We start from the raw sequence: 16,096 nt of genomic DNA on the forward strand, positions 1-16,096 counted from the left end.
ATGGGACATTCCCCAGCAGCCTAATCTAAGGATGGTTCAGGGTCACCTGATCCAGTTCAAAGAGGATTGTTTGAAGCCCAATGTTAAAAGCAGGGAAGGCGTCTGGCTCCAGAACCCAAACTTAGAGGTAGTTCAATAATAGAAGAGCCTGGTAAATTTAGACTAAGAAGCACAAGTAAGCTTTCACTGTCAGAGCAAAATGCCCTGCTTGGGTAATATGTTATCATTCAAAAACATTCAAGATTGATTTTAAAATCAGTTCTCAACTTAACATGGGGGCTATTTCAGCTGTTTGTCAGCAGTCAAGAGCCAGAGTACACCCCAGACAGGTCACCAGAGTGCTATTTATTTTATTTATTTATTTATTCTTACATAGAAACTATACAGCAATTGTAAGGACAGACCCATGACATGAAGCCTCCTTTGTCATGTCTTTTTCCCCATCAAGTATTAAAACAGATCTGGACCATAAGCAAGTCAGTTTATCACCAATCTCTTTTATTATGGAGGCATGCTGAAAATTAGTGTCTGGTTTACGTGAAACAACACACTGAAACACATTATTGTGTGTGCTGCCTTTTGGTGCCACTGTTAAAAAGTCAGGTTCCTTTTTTGTCAGGGCTAGGTCACCCTCATACCTTTCTGATCTTTTAAACTGGTACATTCCTGCAAGATCACTGAAGTCTGCGGATCAATTGCTCCTGGCTGTCCCGAAGTCCAGATTAAAGCAAAGAGGAGATCGGGCCTTTGCTGTGACTGCTCCTAAACTGTGGAACGAACTGCCGCTTCACATCAGGACCTCCCCAACATTGGACACTTTTAAAACCCGTCTGAAAACACACTTTTATTCCTTGGCTTTTAAATCAGAATGAGTTTGTATTACTTTTATTTATCTTCTTTCTCACTCAAATCTTCTAATTTCGTGATTCTCTTTCTTAACTCTTATCATATCTCCCTATGCTTTTATTTCTTTTAATTATCTTAATTGTACAACACCTTGGTCAACAGTTGTTGTTTTAAATGTGCTATATAAATAAATTTGACTTTTGACTTTAGGTCACGTGATCCTGAATCCACCCTTAGTTATGCTTCAATAGACTTAGGCTGCTGGAAGCTTCCCATGATGCACTGTGTTTCAGCATCTCTCACCCCTTTTGACTCACTGTGATGAGTGGTGTTAGGCACTCTGCTGTTAATTATGAATCATTATTAACCTCCGTCTCTCTTCCACAGCATGTCTTTATCCTGTTTTCCTTCTCTCACCCCAACCGGTCGCAGCAGATGGCCCCGCCCCTCCCTGAGCCTGGTTCTTCCGGAGGTTTCTTCCTGTTAAAAGGGAGTTTTTCCTTCCCACTGTCGCCAAAGTGCTTGCTGATAGGGGGTCATATGATTGTTGGGTTTTCTCTGTTGTATTATTGCAGGGTCTACCTTACGATATAAAGCACCTTGAGGTGACTGTTGTTGTGATTTAGTGCTGTATAAATAAAACTGAACTTGAATTAAAAACCAATATGATTGTACACTCATTTCTTCAACCAGCTGTAACTGTAGCAACACAATGGAAGAGGTTACAAAAATCCAGTGGTGCACATCACTGCAACACCAGCATTACATAGGAACGTATTCGATAAATCACACTTCATCCAGTATAGCACAGCGACATACTGCCAACATAATTTACCCCCATTTCACCAACGCTTTTTAACTCTCCGGGCAATCCATCCTGGTGATTTAGTGTGTCTTGAAAATAGAGTGTGGATTTTGAATGAAGCTAACAGTTTGAAAATAGAAGACACAGAAGATGAACAGTCATCTACATAAAATAATGTGAATTTTCATATCATATTAACGTGTTTGTCTGAAAAACTACAGAGAGTTTACTAACATTAGCTAATGGTAAATGGCCTGCATTTGTATAGCGCTTTTCTAGTCCCTAAGGACCCCAAAGCGCTTCACACTACATTCAGTCATCCACCCATTCACACACTGGTGCTGGCAAGCTACATTGTAGCCGCAGCCACCCTGGGGCGCACTGACAGAGGCGAGGCTGCCAGACACTGGCGCCACCGGGCCCTCTGACCACCACCAGTAGGCAACGGGTGAAGTGTCTTGCCCAAGCACACAACGACCGAGACTGTCCGAGCCGGGGCTCGAACCGGCAACCTTCCAATTACAAGGCGAACTCCCAACTCTTGAGCCACGATCGCCTAATGATTATGTCCTGTTGCGGATGGCGCCCTGTTAGAAAACTGTGCTTAGCTGCTATGTTGGGCAGATAACACATTTCATGCCAGCGTTCCTCAAACATAAAAGTCAAAGTATATTAAAATAAATTATTTTCCAGCATTTTGTTTTTTACCAAAGGGTAACTCCATTAACACATTCACCTGGAGGAAACCTCTTTAGCTGAATGTTGTGGATTCTGATTACAATCAGTTCCTCTAATGGTTGCAATCTTAGGGGTAAAATTCATATCAAAACACACACACCTGAAGATGATGAAAAATCTTCTCCAAGAAGAAGATGTAAAGTCTTGCTTACTCTGGACCTGCTGAAATGTCTTTTCTTGGATAAAGCTGTTTAAAATGCATTCATTTTGTGTATTTGTACAGTCCTGAAAGATATCTGTGCATTCAGCTGCACTCGATTACTTTATTTTTAAATCTGCTGCATCAGAATCCTCTTCAGTCACAGTCTTGCTGTGCATGAATGTATATGTTGAAAATAAATCAAGATGCAAAACCATTACTTTCACCTTTATTAAGGATATGTTGTCTTTCTGTCATCTTCAATGTGTTTTGAGGTTTCAAAAAGAGGTCATACATGTGCCTGGATCACTTTTCATTCCTAAGCAGATGTTTGCAGTAGTCTACACTGAATTTTAGAAAGGAACTAAGTATCCACGTGCTTTTCTTTTTTGCTTAATTCATAATGTTATGTATGAGCCGAGGTATATTGTGTGTTATAAAAGCTATCGCCAGTAGTGGGCACCACGCCATGTTATGTGTGTGTGTGTAACTTCTTCAGGTATAGGATAATAAAGAGAAGAAGACGGAATGTAAACAGCTAACGTGTGTATCTGTCTGGCTCTGTTCTATCACTAAAGAATATAGGAATGCTTGCTGTATTTTAATGCACACATTACACCACGACCTGAGTGAGAAGATCAGCCTGTATGAGTATGGCACAGAGAGCAGGAGGAAGTCGCTAAAGCAATACGTAGATGCGACTGCCACCTGAAACGCAGGCAAAGCAGCACTAAACGACCTGTTCCCAAAGAGGAAACGGCGCCTATCCCGACAGACACAGCAGATATATGTCGGCAATACGCCGTTGTGCTTTCTGGGAAGCGGCGTTTTGCGCGAGCAGATGCGAGATCACTTCTGTCATGCGGCAAACGGTGAGCATGGTGGCCGCATAGCTGTGGCTACTCAGTACTGCCCTTTGCAGCTCGTTTCCATTAACAGACATACACATGTCAGTCGATTCTTACCTTCTGAAGACATTCGATCACTTTGTTCATGTATGCCTTCTGACATTCGTAGGGAGAAAAAGGGAAATTTACAACCACTCCGCTAAGAGTCAGTGAAGGCATTCTGTCATCTGGCGTCAGTCGGCAGCAGCAAGAGTAGTTGTTCTTGTTTAGAGAGGTACTTCTTCTAGCGCTGTAGTCCCTTCTACTGTTTGACCCGTTAAAATGGCTGAACTGTGGTATAATGTACTTTTAACACTGGCTCATTTAGACTCAGTAGAAAGGAGTTCCCAACTCTTGTTGTTTCGCGCCAGCTTTCTGTTAACTTGCCCATGCGCACTGTGACGCTGACGACTGGTGCGTTCAAAGGGTCACGGAATCCTGAACACTCCAACAACAACCTTTAATTTTCTAAACCACTTTTCTCGCCTTCAATGGAAAAAGTGAGCAGGTCCGGGGAAAATGGGTAGGATAACTCATAAGGAGAAAAGCAGTGCACTGAGAATCGCAACGACTTTTTACAGTCTCCAAAGTATTGATGTCTGCCACGCTAAAACTACAACGTGCAGAAGATGGACTACAAAACGCGCGTCGATGCCGGTGTTGTACCTAAAAGTGCCGCAAAGGAAATGAGCGAGGCTTTAAAATAATCTGAAACTCATCTCCACAGTGACATCTACTGACCAATTTGGCTATCACTACATCTTTCTGTGAAACAATGATGCAGACATGCCCTGCACAATTCCAAACAAAGCTACTTATTATATCAGACTGTCAGTAATTGTGATCAGCAGATGTTTTCATACAAACAAGGGGAAAAAAATAATGATACTGTTAAAGACAGATCTGTGACTATAGTGATCGATGTGCTCCAGCAAATTTCTCCATCTGTTAATATTCCTGCTGCTCACAATAAATCAATTTATATAGTAAAACAAACAGAGAAAAGTCTGCGATGTTCACTGTAACGACCACACTGATTTACAGCTGTTTTGGGGCTCAGACGTTTTGTTTGTGCTCACAGCCCTGAAACTTTGAATGTGTTTGTTTGACTTTTAGGTTTTCTGGAAGTTCATGTCATCAGGTTGGTTTTACACTGTCAACCAAAGTGAGAAGCTGGCATAGCGTTAGCTTTGATTTTAATTAACTTAAAAATATACATTTAAATGAAAAGACTACATGTGTTTTCCTTCTTTATAAAAAAAAAAGTTAACATTTTCATGGGATAATTCTGACCAATCGTAACAGTCCATTTCACGCACATCTTCATCCTCTGCTGAGCAGCCTCTGAACTATGCAGAAACTTTCCTGAACTTTATCTTGTGACACTGGCGTGATGTTTTACTGGGAGTCTGGAGTTTTGGTCATAGTGAACCTGCATAAGAAAAAGAACCCCACACATCTGTCATGAAAATTGTTAAGAAATAGATCGCCTGTAATTAATGAAAGAGTTTTATTGGCGTCTCTTTTTATAGTATAAACATATTCTTTAAGTAACGGATTGTAGTGAGGATGAAGTCACTTAATGCTGCAAATTACATTTTCTGTTGAAAGCAGACAAAACTATATTTTCTCCTTAAAGCAGGTGTTCTCACACCTTCTTCATCTTTCTGCTCTTCCAGTGTCTCACCAATCTGCTGAACTCTTCATCTTCTCTCAACAATCCCCCCAAAACTTGGCCAGCATTTTTTTTTTTACTTAATTTCAGAATCCACTTTTAACTAACAGACTGATTTATTTATTTATTTATTTAGGACAGTGCATGTTAATGAACATAAATGTAAAAAAGAAAATTACATGAATGTAAACATACCAGATTATAGCCAAGGGCTAATTTCCATCTGTTGTCCTTAAGCATAAAAATAGACATAATAATTCATAAAAATTCATCATTCATTCATAATAAAAACTCCATCACCAAACTTACACATACACACCATTCTGTTCCCAAATAAAACATTAAAACTATACAACTCATACATCACACACTTGATTTGTCCATAACCAGTTTTTAACCTTTGCCTTAAACAAATTGAATGTCGAGCATTCTCTAATGGGTTGAGGAAGACTGTTCCACAGATGGCCACCCTGGACAGAAAGGACGTTCTGCCCAAATGCTGTCCGTCTGTGGGGTATAAACAAGTCTCCTCGAATTGTAGCTCGAGTGGTCCTGTCTGAGCTTTCTTTATGCCTAATGAACTGCTTGCGTGATGAAATTCACTATGATCAAAAACAAACCATAATACCAACGGCTCCGTGATGTGTGAGTGACGGCTACATAGCTACTTTGTGTAAAGGTTTACCCGTGCTGTCAAATGTATTTATACAAAACATGGATTACACACTCAGTACTTACGTTTAAACAAAACGTGGGAGTGTTGGGCCGCCACAGTGGGGGAGTTTAGGTCCAGGTTAAAGGAGCGAGAGAATCGCTCTTCTGTAACAATGTTGAATGTTTGCTATTGCGTTGATTCACTTGTCTGTACTGAATATTATGTGTTATACTATGTAGTGACTTCTGTTGCCCTCTTGGCAAAGACTTTTATACAAATCGTGTAACTCACTAGTACACCAAAGTGACTACAAAGTCATCATGGAAAGAGCTTTTCTTTCAAATCCTTAGTGTTTGGGGAAAACACAAAGGCTTGACATTGTTAGTTCACTCTGCATGTCTGTGGAGTGAACAAAGTGTATAAGATGCAGATTATGAAACTCTAGCTGTAAGTTCTAGTCTATTTCATGAATACAGTTTTATTTCAGGTCTTTCATTAATATTAATATAATTAACACTACTTGGTCCCAACAGTAACTATGACTTGTGTAATATGTGTAGTAGTGCGATTACTCTCATCAATGTGTTTTAGGATGAGTGGTTTGTTTGTAAAAATGTTTCAGAGTAGTTATTATATTCCCTCATTGTCTTTCATTTTCAGAATTATATCAGGCTAGGAGCTTTATACAAGTCATGTAACGTAGAAGTACCCAGTTATTATGGTTACATACTGATATGTGGTGTCTGAAGTTACAGTGTATTTTTTAAATAGAAGAGGCTGAGGGTTGACAGGTACGGTCAAACATATTCTATGTTTTTATTGGCTCGGATTAATATGTCTTACACCTCCTACTGTAAGATTTCTGTCACCATCTTACAATACTTACAGTACATAACAATCCCATTACAAAAAACAGAGGTGACGACTGGCTGACATCTAAATCGACATCCACGACACAAGCAGGGCTTTGAGTAAAATGCCACTGTACGTCATCACTGTCCACAAAAAATAACAACAAAATTCAACACACATATTTTATTTTTATCAGTGAAATACAATAATCAGGTATTACAGTGGACAGGTTACTGTCCTCCAGCTGTGGGAAGAATGATTTTGTTTGTGTCATAGTAGTTCTCCTCTATGAGAGGGCCACCATCGGCCTCGCGCTGCTGAATCAAATGTTCGGCCTCTCTTCTGGCCCACTGCCGCATGCTGGAACACAAAAATACACCAGATATGGACGGTGAGAAAATCAGAATGAAACCTATAATTAAACAATAATTAACTCAAGTTTAGGTGTAAACATTTCATTATTCCACTTAGACCCTCATGAATTCCAGAAAGAATATTCAATTGTGATGTTTTGTCAACAGGACAACTTTCATCCGTCCATGTTAAATCAGAGTTGATGGGTACATTTTTGGATCTTTTCTTTGCATGGTGTCTTGGATCCTCCCCCACCAACCCATCCAGCTCACCACCGGGCAGTCATCAAGTAAGAGCTCACCCTCTCTCTTTACGTGAGTGTCTAGAACACACGCCGCAGATCCAGTGATACAAAAATCAATCAATCAACCTGCGACATAAATGCACAAGTCTCCTGGACAACCTAAGAACACACTCAGATTCAGACATTGTGTTTGTTATGGACAAACTCTGACAACAACAGGAACAAGAACATTTACAAAATCTCCAGCAGAACAAAGACCGATGAGATTTGTCCAGACCGTCTGGATGTTTTAGTGATGTACCATAGACGAGGGCTGTGCCTATATCATATTGTCCACAATAATATCAGTCTATGTTTTTATGCAATATAAAAATGTCATAGTGATGTCATTACTATTGTAAGGTTTTGCATTATTGTTCTCTAGTGTAAAATAGAAACAAACCTGAGCATGTCAGAGAGTAAGAGCCATGTGCCAGCCTACGATGAGCTAGTACCTAAAAAGGAAGCTGCCTCAGCTGCCTCCAACAAAGCAGCACTTTGTAAAATATGCAAGAAAACCGTTCACGCTAAAGATGGAAACAAACTTCTTTTTGAGAAAATTACAAAAAAAAACAAAAACAAAAAGGCCATCCAGTACAACCCAGCTAAGGAGGAGAGCAGCTGCCGATGCAAACAGTGGGGGAAAATTACTGATCTGGTTACATACATGCTACTTTTAATTTATGCTGTTTGAATGGATATAATGCAAAATCACTAATGCACAATAATGCTGCTCGCACCTTGCTTCAGTAGAGCCACAGTTTAAATTACTGTGTTATTAATGACAATAACTGATTGGAAAAGGGACAATTTCCTTCATGAATTTACAATTACAAACGCTGCTGTCTGCAAGCCTCATGTTATACTTTAAATCCTCTATGTGAGGCAATTCTAAAGAGTTTCGCAAATACTTTCATTCTATTTACATTTTAAAAATATTCCAACTGTAAAATTTAAGTTTCTTAATCTCAAGTCACTGTTTAAAAAAAAAAAAAAAGTGTTATTAACTTGATATTCAGTTAGCGTCTGCTGTGCTCCCAAGTATTGCTTATTAATATATTGATAAGCGTTGGTCTTCCTTGGTCTCCTGTGTTCTGAGGGCCTCTGGATGTCTGGAGCCTGGATCTCCTCCATACCTGCTTCATGCCCTGGAGGACGGGGCTGTGGCCCCCCCACACCCTCTAGCAGTCATTACATGAAGGAACCTTTTGAATAAAAGCTAGCTCATGCTCACAGGTGTACACACGGGTGCTCACACACAAACTACGAGACAAGAACACAGATGATCTAAGCAGTTGTATTTTTAACCCAAAAAAATAAATAAAAAAAAATACATGAGAACAAAATACTGAGTGTATGCAGGAGGGTGTGAAAAATAACATTTTCACAAAAAGGATGTAGAAAGTGTTTTCACTCACGCTATTCCTCTGCTGCTTTGTAAATGGTAAATGGTAAATGGCCTGCATTTGTATAGCGCTTTTCTAGTCCCTAAGGACCCCAAAGCGCTTCACACTACATTCAGTCATTCACCCATTCACACACACATTCACACACTGGCGATGGCAAGCTACATTGTAGCCACAGCTGCCCTGGGGCGCACTGACAGAGGCGAGGCTGCCGGACACTGGCGCCACCGGGCCCTCTGACCATCACCAGTAGGCAAACATGGGGTTAGTATCTTGCCCAAGGATATTTGGCATGCAACCAGGAGGCAGCCTGGGATCGAACCACCGACCTTCTGATTAGTGGCTGACCTGCTCTGCCACCTGAGCTACAGCCACCCATGTGTATTACACAAACGCGACAAAGATGATGTGAACTGTTAAAAACAGACGAGCCTCGAGTACGGACGCGCTCAAAGGGGCCAGAATGGAATCAGAAAGATTTCAAAGTCCTTTCATGTAACGTGTCAGTGGCAGCTACGCCTCTAACCACAGTCCTAAGAACACAGCTGATCAGGGAGGGGATTCAAAAACAAAAATTAAATCGGCCCTTCGTGATCGCTCAAACAATTACATTTAATGACAGGAAGTTCATTCAACTGGATGTAGTGTTTTCAGGGGGAGATAAACAGAATCAACATTGTGGGGATTTCTTTACCTGGATGATTAACTATGAATCAAGCCATCATGCAAACATAAGTTTATTTCATTTTGTTTGATTACTGAAAGTTTTCCTTTTTATTCGGGCTGGTACAGTTATTGCTTGGTTAGGACATCTTAGTTTCCTCAGCAGGGCAGCATGTGGGGATTAATTGCTACACTTTAGATACTGAGGGTGGCTCATGTTCAAAGCAGCCACTCATTTTGCCCGAATTGTCGATTTTCTTACGTGAATTCCACCTTCATCTTCCTCACTCTCTTATAGGGACTGCACTTCTTCAAGGCTGATGCTAGCAACAGCCTCCTGTGAAACCCACCACAGTGGCTTGTGCATTGTTCACATTTACACACCACTTCAGAAATTTACCCACATTTGGCCAGCGGCAGGTGCCAATTTCCACCCTGGTGAGAAAATGTAAGCGGCTGGCTTAACCACGGCTCAGAAACGACGGCTCACTTTGCAGCATTCATAGTGTTCTTAATCCCAAGGTACTCTGATGAGGCCAAAATGGGGACAATTTCAAGAACTGGTGACTAGTTTGTAGAGCTGGGCCATACCGTTCACGGTAATACTGGTATAATGTCGGGCAACGATAAGAAAATGACATAGATAAATATTTTTGGTCATATCGCCCTGCTCTTTGGAGCGTCCTTTGACCATGACGCTTTACCAAAAATAAAAAAATAAAAACATGAAAAAAAGCCAAAACAAAACACACATTTCTCAGGATAATAACTAAAAGAATGTTGTTTAAAGTGTTTGCAGATCTGAGCAGACACCAGTGGACTTTCCAAGTAGGAACTGGTACAAACTGGTAAAGAATTGCACACCACTATACTGAAATATAATCACACTTAATATATCAGTAACATACAAGTGCATACAAATGAACTTGGATATAAGTCTTGGTGGTGCCGACAATTATTGATCATACCTTTACATTGAAAGGACACCTCGCTGCCTTTAGTCTTTTTCTTGGCCATTACTGGGTCAATGGTTCGATGGGCCACAATCAAATCAGGTGTTAAGCTGATTTTATTTTTACTCTAGTAAAACTGAATTATATCCCAAGTTCAACCTATGCTGAGAGGTCAGGGTCAGCAGGGGTTTTGAAATTGTGTGCTGGGAGCCCGCCGTTGTTGGTGGTATGGTGACAGAGAATCCGTGTACACACATAACGCACACACGCGTGGTTTTAGAACACCCACATTTATCCAGTTATTTATTGCAATTCAAGTCCAATAAATAGCTTGAAATGGTACAAAGCGGTGAACTGCCAGAGGTTAAAAAAAAGGGGAAATATCATGTACATTTCAGAATTATACAAAAACGGATTAAAAATTTAATCTGTTCTGCAACAATGGAGCTTGATCAAGCCTTGAAAGCTGGTGCTACTAATTTCTACAGCTGTTCCGACTTTTCTGGATTACTTCCCCCTGTGTCTGCATTAAAGAAGTGTTGCAACACACTGTGGTACCATATGCTCGTCAGCATCAGTTGAACAGTGTTGTACTGCAGAAAGCAGTGTGATGGTACATAAATGGTGAGAAAAAGGTGATTAACAATGGAAGAGAGACAGACCATCATAACACTTATAAATGTCGGTCTGTCCTACAGAGAAACTGAAAAGAAAGTCAAGGTGTCAGTGAGTCCAGTTTCCTTCACCATCCAAAGGCTCAGAAACTGTGACAGGAAGAGGTCTGCAGACCCAAAGACACGACTCAATCAGAGGACAAGTTAACAGCTGTGTGATAGGCGGCTCACAGGACAACAGCTTCAAGCAGCTTAATAGTGGTCGTAGTAAGAAAGTCTCAGTTTCAGCTGTGAAGAGAAGACTTTGAGCTGCAGGTTTGACAGGACGAGTTGCAGCAAGAAAGCCAGACGTCAGAATAAGACAAAGAGGCTTGGCTGGGACATGAAATACCACCATTGGACTACTGAAGAAGAAGGTATTATGGGCTGATGGATCAACATTTGAAACCTTGGGTTCATCACACAGGATCTTTGCGGTGGAGTAGGTGAAGGATGGTTCCACAGTGTGTGGCATCGTCTGTCAAACATGGAGGAGGAAGTGTGATGGTCTGGGGCTGTTTGCTGGATCCAGGGTCGGTGACTTGTACAGCGTGAGAGGCTCCCTGAACCAAAACAGCTACAACAGCATTCTGCAGTGCAATACATCCTACAGCAAGATAATGACCCAAAACACAAGTCCAAGCTGTGCCAGAACTATGTTGGGGAAAAAAGGAAGATGGGAATATGGGAAGAACTTTCTGGAGAATATTTGATTTCCATTGTAGAAAGAATGCAGCCGGTGTGTTCAGCTGTTATATCAGGTGCTACTTTGATGAGTAAAGGTTTAGAATTTTGGTCTATAAACTGATTCCATGACTTGTTTGTTTTTTTTTTAAACTCCAATTACTTATTTGTAGCATGCTTTCATTTCAGAGTGCAATGAGACATTAAACTGAATAATTTTCAATAAAAGAAAAAAGTTGTGGTGTTCTGAAACTTTTGACGAGTAGTGTATATAATCCTATTTTAACTTAGGACAAGACATCTGACATTTTCACTCTGTCCTTTGACAAAGAACCATAGCTAAGTCTAGCCACCATATAAATGAGCTGATATGAAAAGATAAATTGAGAACTCACCCATGGTCGGGTAAATAGTGGATAAAAGTTCCTCCAATGACGAGAGCAACTGAAATGCCGAAGAAGAAGCCCACTTTCATATTCCACTCGTCCTCCACTGGATCGCTGGAGAAGCCATGGTATTCCGGATTCTGAAAAAAACCCACAAAAGGGGACCAGTTTAAGTATCCAACATGTTTTCAGTCAGTACTGGAAGGATGATACTGGCCTGTCTACACTTTCTGATATGATTTGTATGTTAACAGAACAACTAAAGTTCTTTGTTTTATTCAGGAGAATCTGACTTAAAACCGCCTTATCTGACTACATCTAGACAAGCCAGAGGAAAGTTGAACCTGAGGAATAAACTGAAGAATTTGCAAACGCTTAAATGTCCCACAGACATTTTCCTGCATTATCAGGTGACCTCTTCTGACAGGGAATAGCTTAAAGCAGCTTTTAAAATCAGTCTAATATTATGGACAGTTTTTGATATTTACACATTTGTGAAGTATTAATTGTTTTTCTGATAGGCATATTCGTGTTTTATTTTAAATTAATAGCGGCCTTGTAAGATTCAATGGTTCTCACACAAAATACACTGCTTAAAAAAAAACAAACAAACAGAAACAAAACGAACACCTGATCAGATCTCACGGGCAGACAAATCATTTCAGAGAACCGACTGAGCCAGAGCAGGCTAGCTGTATGTCTGCGGTAAAAATAGTATTTTTTAATCAATGAATTTTTATTTTTAATCATTGCGATACTATTGTATATTCAGAACTGGTGCGCAATTTAAACTCTCAGCGCACTTGTTGCAAAATAAACCGATCTGACCAATCAGATCGGTTTATTTGGATCTGAAGAACCGCAAAAATCGAGCCTGGTTGGGAAAAAATAAATGCCGTAAATTCGTCCAGTGAAAATACGCGGTCGGCGTGAACGGCTGCATTAATGGGGGTGTCCGAGAATAATTTAAACCACAGAATTGAACGCGTCCGGTGTGTAAAGCCCTTTACTGTGTAAAAATAACATTAGCATGCTGTCCTCAAATCTGATCGAGCAGAACTCACCTTGACATACGGGCTGACCTCACCGTGACCAGAATGCTGGACCTCGGGGTGGAGCTCCGTCACCGCGGTTGAGCCTGTAGCACTGTTCGCTTTAGACTGGGAGACCAACCGGGCTGGTGGATTATAAAGTAACCGGGGCAAAGTCAGCCCAAACCGCGAAATTCGGGTCAACATTTTGCCACTTGTGAAGGATACTGTTAGCCCGGAACCGGAAACTACGGTTTCAACTCTTCTTCTTCTTCTTTTTTTGTTTACGGTTACCAAAAACCGAAACGCTGCATTACCGCCACCAACTGTGATGGAGTGTGGACCGAAATGACACTCGGAAAAAAATGTCAGGCAACATTTACGTGTGTATACACAGTTCCACACATCACTAACCACCTAGCATATCTGCAAGTTCATTAATCTGCTTTAACTATTTTGTTTGCTAAGATTAAAAGAGCGCTAACACAAACTGGCTGATCCATATCATACCCCTACACGCTCCACAGCTCTCCCTGTTCTCCTCTCAGCTCTTGGTTCTTCTCCAGCTTCTCGTGTTCCTTCTTCCTGACGCTGCTGACATTCAGTACAGCTACATCTGTCACTACAGCCTCGTCCTCTGCTTGTTTTTTTGTTTTTTTTAATGTTCTTTGATAAATCCCAAGATTAAAACATTTCTTCAGCTTTGATTTTGTCATGTTTTCAACAGTTTTGCATTCATGTTGCTGGACGCAGATCATCTATTTTTCAGTAAAATGCTGACTGTGTGACACTGAAAGGGGAAGAGAGTTGAAATGTAAAAATAATCATAAATGATGAAAAATAAAGGATGGAAATAACAGACAGTAGCTGCAATGACCATTTTTTATTGTTTTAAAATTCCGTTTTACTTGAGCTGTTTGTAAGTTATAACTTTAATCTTCTCAGCAGTTTGCTGATGGACCGACAAAAACAATTACGAGTATAGCCTAAAGACCAGATGTATTACGTTTTTATCAGTCTGTGAGTGCCGACAGGCTACCTTTGAACTATCCATGTTCAAGCATAAAATAAGTATTAAAGGTTTATGATCCTGCAAATCTGTCATTGTCATAGGGTCCATGTACATGTTTTCAACCACTGCAAATGTGCTCCTGTATAGTCCTCCACTTGATTTCACTTCAACTCTTTTGTAAGTTACAACTTTGCTCATGTCTACAATTGGCTACAACAACAGGAAGTGAAGCCCACAGACGCGGTGGGCTGATTATTTTGCACACTCCCTCCACTGACAACACTCTCTGCAGGTAGACAGCCAATCGTGATAGCCGACAAGCTACCCCTGCTCAAACATAACATGAGCAATATAAATGATGCTGTTGCCAAAATAATTCACACACCCATCCAAATCATTGAATTCAGGTTTTCCAATCACTTCATTGGCCACAGGTGTATAAAAGCAAGGACCTAAGTCTGCAGACTGCTCCTTGTGACAGAGCAGTACCCTGTTACACGGGATGCCACCTGTGTAACAATTCCAGATCTTAAATTTCCTCATTAAAAATTCCTTAGTCAACTGATACAGGTAATATAACAGTGAAGCAACTGGGAATGACAGCAACACGGAGCTTTTCTGTAGAGTAAATGGATACACACCTGCAAACTTCGCCTGGCCTTCAGATTAGCTCAGCACATACAGAGCTTTATGGAATGGATTTCCATGGCTGAGCAGCTGCATCCAAACCTTAATGCAAACTGTCAGATGCACCTTTGTTCCAGTCAAAGGAACTCTTAATGCGTCAGTATACCAAGGCATTTTGGACAATTTCATGCTCTCACCTTTGTAGGAACAGTTTGGAGATGGCCCCTCCTGTGCCAACATGACTGTGCATCAATGTACAAATCAAAGTCAAAGACATATATGAGGGAGTTTGTTCTGGCTAGTCAAGCTCTTCCACGCCAGAGTCCTGGCCTCAACTCGACAGAACACCTTTGGGATGAATAGGCCAGGCCTTCTGGTCCAACGTCAGTGTCCGATTTCATAAATGTGCTTTCGGAAGAATGGTCAGAATTGACATAATTAAACTCTTAAACGTTGTAGAAAGCCTTCCAAGAAGAGCTGATGCTGTTACAGCTGCAACGGATGTGCTGACATCGAATTCAACCCTACTGTGTCTACAACTCAACTTTGTCATCAGATGGTGGGTGTGAAGCAGAATTTATAATCAGGCGTGAACCTCATGTGTGCATCAGTTAGACTAACTTCTTAAAATGCTTAATTGCTTTAAATGAATTAACAAAGAAGTACTAGATCCACCCAAGTAAAATTAAAATTGAGGCAGTTTTGAGAACAGGATTGTATTTCAAATTCTACACTTGGACTTTTGTAGCCTTCATGAATCAGTTCAAAACAATCATCCTCCATGCAATCAGCTGCACTGAATATTTATTTGTGTCCAATATACAATCAGTAACATTGTGTTTTAACTTTTGTTTACATAGATAACTTGAGATAAATCTTTTTAAATAAATGTACATATTGCTAGCTCACAGTCCAGTGAGTACAGTTACTTCAGATTGGTTTATTTTGATATTAAATACTGACATACAAAAGGAGGCAAAACAGAACCCCAGAATCAGAACCATACGAGCTTCTCCAACGATATCAGTCACTTCAAATTCTGTTTAAACAGAAACAGTCCTCAGAAGGTAATTCTCAAATAAGCGTTACTTTTGCATGAGTACTGTGTTTGCAGAATACCTATCCCTTAAAAAGTAAGAATAGGTAAGGTAAACCATGCTAAGAAGAAGAATGTTTTAAGATCTACTCCCAAAATTTGTAGTTGTGCCTTCATATCCCTAACAGATGGCACACAACTGAGCTGAGGTCTGGAACGTCGAGCATGTGGTCTAAGGATGGATTCATGTGACCGGGGCCAAAACCCATCCAGAGTAAGCATTTCTCCAGCTGCCCAGCTTATTGACAGTGTCATGGCCTAAAACATAAATATGTATTTTGCTTCCCTTCACCTATGTTGAGCTGGTAAAAAATAAGACCAGAATATCATCACCACCTTTTATAACCACAG

The 16,096-nt window shown here is 40.5% G+C and overlaps 2 protein-coding genes across 2 annotated transcripts in view; both read right to left on the reverse strand.

Annotated features, from left to right (window-relative positions):
* The window catches only part of LOC146611183 (regulator of telomere elongation helicase 1-like), a 44,842-nt gene extending 41,065 nt beyond the window's left edge, over window positions 1-3,777 (reverse strand). The window contains exon 1 of the mRNA XM_085344288.1: window positions 3,494-3,777. Within this exon, the coding sequence (XP_085200414.1) occupies window positions 3,494-3,595 (102 nt within the window). The 5' untranslated portion in view covers window positions 3,596-3,777. The remainder of the gene's footprint in view (window positions 1-3,493) is intronic.
* A 2,768-nt stretch (window positions 3,778-6,545) lies between these two features.
* ndufb11 (NADH:ubiquinone oxidoreductase subunit B11) lies at window positions 6,546-13,346 on the reverse strand. Its single transcript, XM_085344619.1, has 3 exons — window positions 13,044-13,346; window positions 11,989-12,119; window positions 6,546-6,957 (listed from the first exon to the last, which is right to left on the reverse strand). Exons 1-3 carry the CDS (start codon window positions 13,215-13,217, stop codon window positions 6,828-6,830), a joined length of 435 nt encoding a protein of 144 aa, XP_085200745.1. The 5' UTR covers window positions 13,218-13,346; the 3' UTR covers window positions 6,546-6,827.
* Window positions 13,347-16,096: the final 2,750 nt, after the last annotated feature.

The sequence above is a fragment of the Diplotaxodon limnothrissa genome, linkage group LG20, assembly GCF_057381915.1.
Source record: "Diplotaxodon limnothrissa isolate DT_005_m linkage group LG20, D_limnothrissa_male_GT1.1, whole genome shotgun sequence".
Taxonomy (NCBI): domain Eukaryota; kingdom Metazoa; phylum Chordata; class Actinopteri; order Cichliformes; family Cichlidae; genus Diplotaxodon; species Diplotaxodon limnothrissa.

Excerpts from the sequence above, each read along its gene's own strand:
- ndufb11 (XM_085344619.1), bottom strand. The coding sequence starts at position 13,217 with ATGTTGACCCGAATTTCGCGGTTTGGGCTGACTTTGCCCCGGTTACTT. Across the intron at positions 12,120-13,043 it reads AGGTCAGCCCGTATGTCAAG|AATCCGGAATACCATGGCTT; the intron begins GTGAGTTCTGCT and ends GGTTTTTTTCAG. Across the intron at positions 6,958-11,988 it reads CACTATTTACCCGACCATGG|CATGCGGCAGTGGGCCAGAA; the intron begins GTGAGTTCTCAA and ends TTTGTGTTCCAG.